Source organism: Aspergillus niger, assembly GCF_000002855.4.
Source record: "Aspergillus niger supercontig An11".
Lineage (NCBI taxonomy): Eukaryota > Fungi > Ascomycota > Eurotiomycetes > Eurotiales > Aspergillaceae > Aspergillus > Aspergillus niger.
The window spans coordinates 2,066,580-2,073,319 of NT_166526.1; the positions used below are offsets into that span (position 1 = coordinate 2,066,580).

Below are 6,740 nucleotides of genomic sequence, written 5' to 3' on the forward strand. Positions count from 1 at the left end.
GCACTCGGAAGCTGGTCTTTATGGGTCACGATATATCTCAGTGGGCAGTATCTCCAATTACGGCAGGCCAACAGAGCATCTGCATAATTCAACGCCTTTGCCCTTACGATACCTTTCCCCGCGGGCTGAGACACTGTCGGTGCTCCTCGTGTGCCGTATATTGAGATGCCATAGCCGGGCGCCACATCAGTGTAGCATCATGTTCTGCTTGGCCTTCTCTGAGTCATGCGCAAGTCTATTACCGTTTTGCTCACGGAAGACAGTATCGAGAATCGGAGCTGCCCATTCTTTGGGCCTTTCGGCGTACACTTCCTATATATAATAATGGCCATTGAGTTTCAAGTACCACTGTATTCTTCATTTTCCCACCATAGCTCATGGTCTCCATATCTAAAACCCAGAAAGACTTTCTTGGTGGTTCCTCCCACTCAGGTGCTATACAATATGCTAAGTCATGATTGCTTAAAGTTGGCGTAAGGCAGCCTGTGTGGCCTTGAATCCGGGTTAGAAGAAGACAATCTTGTCGAGTAAATATCATGCTCGAATATGTTTCATTTGAAGAGTCGTCAAGATCAAGGTTTGCGCGTGAATGTCGTGCGAGAAGTCCATCATTATCAAATTCCTCGATACCTTGAAAGCATCCCTGACGCATCCTGATCCGTTTCCCGTCGACCGTGAGATTGCTCTCGGTGATATGTCCAACATATTTTCGTTGAATTCGAACATTCCTTGTGCTTCTTTCAATCATCGTGCCTGCGCCACCTCTGCTTTTTTCACAAACAAGGGGAAAAACAAATAAGTACAATGGCTGTAAGTTTGGAAATTTCTTAGTCCTCTGGTGCTTGTACCATTTCTCGAACCAAGAGCTTAAAGTCTTCTGGTCAGTCATGTACTTATCACAGGTCATAATTATGTACCAAGTCCCATACTTACCACAGACCCTTATAGCGTGCCATGTGTCTGTAATATACACGTATTGATGGGGCGTCTCAGCGGATACTACAAAGAATTGGGTATTCGATGTTCAAGTGTGAGATGTCGCTTGACAGTGACTGAAGCCCGTCGATATTGAACATTGAAGTAAAGGAGGTACAAAATGGAGCACGATCACTGTACCCAACGAGAGGCATTTAAAAACGGGAAACAGACTTTTTGAGATCTGGTCGCACATGCAGTCGACCTCCATAGCGAACATGCTTCGCATATTATCCTCTGTATCATGAGATAGACTCGTAACTCCCGAGTGCACAAACTTGGATAGAATGCGTTCAGCTTCAACATTTTGCGCAGTTCGGCCATATGAGACGGATAACCCAGATCCATCATCCGATGCTTTTCAGGCACGCGAGCTTTTATAGCAAGATCTAGTGGACGTATGGGAGAACAGGCTAGGATGGCGAAAAACACGAAACGCCCCGCGCCCATCCTAGTAGGTACCGGTTGTGGTGAGCGTGTCCCATCACGGTCGCGTTCACGGCCATATCATACCGCATTGCTATTTCGCGAAAACATAATAGTCGACATAGGCCTAATTATCATCTTCAAGTAGGATTCAATATGCGAACCAAACGACTACTATCTAATCATCCAGACTTAGATCCCAGCCCCATCATAAGCATAACTAGAGAGAAAGCTTCAATGGCAAATTAACAAAGGGGCACAGGATTATGCTTCCAGTAATCATCATAGCAGTCATTTCTGTTGTAAGTACTGAGAGTCTGGAGGAAACTCAATGTGACGAAACAGGAGACACCGAATTGCGGAGATTGAGGTGCCGTTGTTCCAGTCAAATTTGAGCGTAGTCGCCTTTCAGAGACTGACATCAGGCGACCGGCTGTATGATAGTGATGTTTTGAGCTCCATTCGCCTTTCAGGGTGTATAGTCGGATATATCAAAGCAAAAAGATGTGGCTCAGATATCCGTAGGCCATAAGAAATGTTCCCCAAGGCAGACTGTATGGTGGCGATACCTGTGTGTATGGGAACTTCGGGCTTAAGAAACTTTCATGACTGGCGAAGATATGAGTTAAACCATCAATATTTACAGTAGGGGCACGTACTTTTCAACAGATTAAAACCATAGCATTGTTGTAGTATTGACCACAGAAAGTGAAGTGCATGGAGTTGAAAGTACGCAGTCCTATTTGCAACCGAAGCAGCAGGCTGGATAAAAGCTGTGTACGTTTATGGCGCCAGCCTATCAGTCTGTGTTGGCCACAGAATAGTCTAGCATAACCAGCCTTTCCAAAATTTATAGAATGAGGAGGGGACTGTCGAAGTGCATCGCTAGATGCTCTTTCTTTGTAAAAGGCGCTTACTGCTGGTATAGAAGTTGCACCCAGTACGTTCGTAATGATTCTGTGGGGTATATACTTCTTCGGAATTGCAAATAGTAAGATAGCTATAGTCAATGCTGTGAAAGCCTTTCTAGTCGAAACAGCTAATGCAAGAAAGATAGCTGAAACTGAGATTATAAGAAGATGAAGAAGGAGGAAAGGAGAAGGAGAGGATTGCTCCATATTTATATCTGCAAAAGGGTGCATTCATTGGTTTGCCAGCTAAGGGCTGGTGAAGCTAGGATGCTTGATGTGAAGGAACCATTCATCGCATACTTCTGATATGAAAGCATCCTACGTAATTCCGGCGCCTATCATCCAGCCACATGGCTGACCATGCTGTGCCTCTCCGGGCTTGATCGTAGATATGGACTGATCGGCGGCTTGGCTCTCCCTAAGCACCTTCGATAAGTGATGGATGATTCTTTCACTTGCATAGGGCAGTGATGTTATCTACGACTGCTGCAGTGAAGGAGTGGTTGGGGGTTGTACATGTGATAGACCTTAGGGCTTTTGCAGCTAGCTGCACTGTTAAGTATCTGGCAGATATTTCCCTATGGTTAAGGACTATTCTGATGACCTACAACTTGCGGAAAGAAGGATGGTAGTAGTACTTGCATCTGCCAGACCGCCGTGAGGTTAGTATTTGCCACACTGCTTCTACTATGGAATAGCATCGCTCTCTTTCAAAGCAGTAGACGTACCATAGTGGGATGTAGGCTGCTCATTTATTTTTATATGGACAGCATCTTGTTCCTTGGTCTAACACACGTTCTATGTGGACGCCTACGGAGGCTATTCAGACAGTGACTTCTTCAAAGCATGCGTCAATCCTTCTGTGAGGATTGATCGGTCCCACATCCAGCTAACCCTATAGGAGATGCGTGCTTCAAGTCTGTTGACCCGCGAATATTAGTCTTCTACCGGTATATAATTCAGACCCTCTCCGTTTCCTAACCTGAGAGATAGCTTTCGCACTAGTTGCTTTCGCAGCAAGTGGGAGAGATGATATTATACGCAAATCGTGATCTCAATTCCACTCAAGAAGCCGAGCACGAGTCTAGGCAATGTGGTATGTCGGCAGGTGAAGGTAGTGTTAAGCACTCTTATCGTTCCAGTCTGTATGACATGAGATGATTGCATGTACTTTATTTACCAATACTGGATTTCAAATAACCAGAAAGATGGAGAGCCCATTTCCCCGCAGTGGAATTGCTTTTTTTTTTTTTTTTTTTTTTTTTTTTTTTTTTTCGCAATCAGTAACATTCGGTCTATAATGACAGTTTGGGTTCGGTGCGATCGCAGTCCAATACAATAACTCCAGAGAGCTGTGCGATTTGAATGTCTTTGCAGAATGACTCGCGCGTATTGATATTCAGCCTTTTTACATCAAACCCTTTGAAAAGCCTCAAAGCAAGAACGAATCCCAAGATCGAGATAAGTTGGTTGTCCGATATACATCCATGTGGGATAAAGCGTGAGGAAGTACGTGCAAGGCCAAAGTGGTGGGATAACGTGAGGGGGGGTTGCGATGATGGACAAGTGGGTCCCACGGGAGGATACTCTGTGGGTCACGAGGCATCTACGAAAGGTTAGCTACGAGCGTTCTGGTTGGCCAATGGGACTTGGGAATAGCTTCAAGTTTAGATTACGGTATTTGACCGATACGGCCGAATATATCGATATATTACAGACCCCCCTATATAGCTTACCTTAGCTGCCCTCGCAACCTGACGGCCCGTTCCGACCGCAGGCGTCTCAACCAGAGTGTCCTAGCGGCGCTATATCTGAGTACGGCCATCTATCTATCTGTCTAACATCTCGGACGCAATATCGTATGCCTCCCAGGACCTAAGAAATGTGCATGCTCATGATCTGCCTTGATAAGTCTTTGGAACTCGCATCTTACGCATTCCAGTACATAGATTTTCAAGTATAATTCAATCATGATTCGGCGGAATGCATAAACTTGAATCCAATCCTGGCTGGCTTCTGTAAGCTAACGCACCAATTTAAACTACATCAATGTCAACACCTCCCCAACCCCATAACACGAACCACACCCCAATTCCAACTCCTAAATCTTAGCTCTCCCCTTCCCCTCCCTTCCCCCCATCCCCTCCTCAAACCAATAAAACACATCCCTAAACGACCCGGTCGGAAACACATAAAACCACTCCAACGGCTCCTCTCCCCGATTAACCACCCCATGTTCCGCATCACCTGGAATAAACAACACCGCTCCCGCAGAAACCTCATACTCCTTGCCATCGATGAACACAAGTCCAGATCCCGAAGTGATGTAGTATATTTCAGCTTGGGTGTGGCGGTGGCGACAAAGATGGCCTCCGTGCGGAGGACAGACTGCTAGACCGGCGCACATGTCGGAAGAGGGGGTTTGAGGGGAGGAGAGGAGAGTGCGCCATGTTAGGTGGCCGTGAGGAGGGTCGCCGAAGGATTCGCGGGGCAGGGAGGTGATGGTTTGACGGTGGTAGATGATAGGGTGGATTTCTGTTTTCGTTTCGGGCATTGTTGGGTTTAATTTGGTGTTTGGAAGGAGAGACGGCTGAGTTTGGTGGTGTTTCAAGTCTGAGATATCGGGGGATTAGTCCTACAAGTGGAGCATTTATTTATGACGTGGGTGAGTTGGCAACGGAGGGGTTCGGATGGTGATATGCAGGTTTGCTGCATGTATGTTGGGATAGTTGTAGTGCTTGATAATCTGATTTGTTCCATCCCGGACTTATATGCACTACGATTTCTCGGTTACCGGACTCGGCGACGGGAGGACTGGACGTGGGAAACTAAATGTCTTCAAGGCACTATAAATAACCCATCTACCCCTCACACATTATCTTCTCCGCATCAATGGATCAATGCATCAGCAACCAGCAATCCAGACCAAAGATCAACACACAGCGCCATAATCCCGATCGGAACCTGTCGGCTTTCCAGTTCCTTATCATTCACTGCAGCCGCATAAGAGATCGTCGCCACCGCTCCGGTGAGGTTAGCTACCTCCCCAACGATAGCCGCAGACCGCGCCGCACCAGCCTCTTCGCTGGTCAGTTCATACAAGTGGTACGATGTAACCATCAACTTGGGGATGAGGAGAAGTGACTTGAAGACAGCACTCACAGCCCGTCCGTCACTCGGCAACAAATCTGGGAACTTGCTCGTGGTAGTCGCGAGCTTGCCATACACGGGTGTGAATCCAAGAAAGCTGGTGGCGATGTCCAGTCCAAAGCAAACGCGCGACAGTACCTTCATACCTGAGTCTTTGATAGGATCCTTCGGTGCCAGGAGGTTTCCGGCCCCCACGCTTGCCACAACTATGAGCTTGATGACCGCTGCCAACGAGCTGAGGGTGTTACCCGCCGTCGGCGCCTCTGCCTCCAGGACTAGAACGATGTTGCCGATGAATAAGATCATCCCGCTCATTGCATTGGCGGACGTGAAAATGGACTGCTGGACGGTTGGGGAGAGCGCGCGTGGGGCAGTTGATGTTGAAGATAACAACTGTTCCAACTCGTCCCAGCTGCTCGCGGCGATGAGAGCAGCGGAGTTGTCATCGTCGGGAAATGGGGGCTCGTTGTTCACCACCTTGTATACAACGGTGTAGGCGACAGCTCCGATCCACATAAAAAGGTCCAAGAAAGAGATATCAGGGACGCCCAGGAAGTTCAAGATATCAGAGATAACGGGGATATGGAGCTTAGCATCCAGCAGGGACATGGCTTCATCGGCAAAGCTTTGGATGAAATCAATTAATGCATCCACTACTACCTGCGCGCTGGACAGTAATCCGTCCACGAATATGCCGGCTAGATGCCGCAGCACCTCCTCAATGCTCAGTGAGCTGAAGTCGGTAGCTAAACTCTTCAGTCGGCTGTAGAAATCTCCCAGGACCTCCCCCTCTGCGGACAGCGCGTCTAGCAGCTTAGTGACCAGGTCTTCAGCCACGCTTGCCGAGGGAGCATCACCGACGATAGTGAGATCACTGGCATGGTTGCGGAAATGGGAGGACAGAAGCTGTGAGCCTGATGTCTGGCCCTCCGCTGGATTGGCGCTGCTGCCCGCCGCCGTCTCGCTGGCAGGGTCCCCGAGCTTCGACCATTCCTCGAACCCAGCCCAGGAGTTGACACTCTGCTCCACAGCAGCCACACTGGAATTGAAATCAGTTTTAATCTGGGACAACTGGCTGATCTGGTTCTTTGTGCCCAAGATAACGAGGTTGTGTAGGATGTTCTTGGTGCGCCGGATATCGTCCCACTCAAAGAGAAATTGGACGAAGCGGATGATAGCCTCAATAGCCGTTTTGATGGCGTTGAACAGCCACTTAACAGCACCCACGATAGCCTCCACAGTATCCAAGACCGCCGCATACACCTCACCCGCGATATG

General features: G+C 48.1%; 4 protein-coding genes across 4 annotated transcripts; all 4 read right to left on the bottom strand.

Annotated features, from left to right (window-relative positions):
• Positions 1–186: 186 nt before the first annotated feature.
• An11g08730 (uncharacterized protein) lies at positions 187–907 on the bottom strand (the record flags this gene model as incomplete). The annotated part of the gene is made up of 2 exons (XM_059750470.1): positions 187–312; positions 347–907. The coding sequence occupies 2 exons, from the start codon at positions 905–907 to the stop codon at positions 187–189; spliced, it is 687 nt and encodes a 228-aa protein (XP_059604373.1).
• A 1,856-nt stretch (positions 908–2,763) lies between these two features.
• On the bottom strand, positions 2,764–3,043 carry An11g08740 (hypothetical protein; the record flags this gene model as incomplete). Its single annotated transcript, XM_059750472.1, has 2 exons — positions 2,764–2,859; positions 3,041–3,043. The coding sequence occupies 2 exons, from the start codon at positions 3,041–3,043 to the stop codon at positions 2,764–2,766; spliced, it is 99 nt and encodes a 32-aa protein (XP_059604374.1).
• Positions 3,044–4,413: 1,370 nt separating this feature from the next.
• Positions 4,414–4,866, bottom strand: An11g08750 (uncharacterized protein; the record flags this gene model as incomplete). Its single annotated transcript, XM_001394799.1, has 1 exon — positions 4,414–4,866. The coding sequence occupies one exon, from the start codon at positions 4,864–4,866 to the stop codon at positions 4,414–4,416; it is 453 nt and encodes a 150-aa protein (XP_001394836.1).
• A 335-nt stretch (positions 4,867–5,201) lies between these two features.
• Positions 5,202–6,740, bottom strand: An11g08760 (hypothetical protein [truncated ORF]; the record flags this gene model as incomplete). The annotated part of the gene is made up of 1 exon (XM_059750473.1): positions 5,202–6,740. A coding segment is annotated over one exon (1,539 nt), but the record flags the coding sequence as incomplete, so codon positions are not given.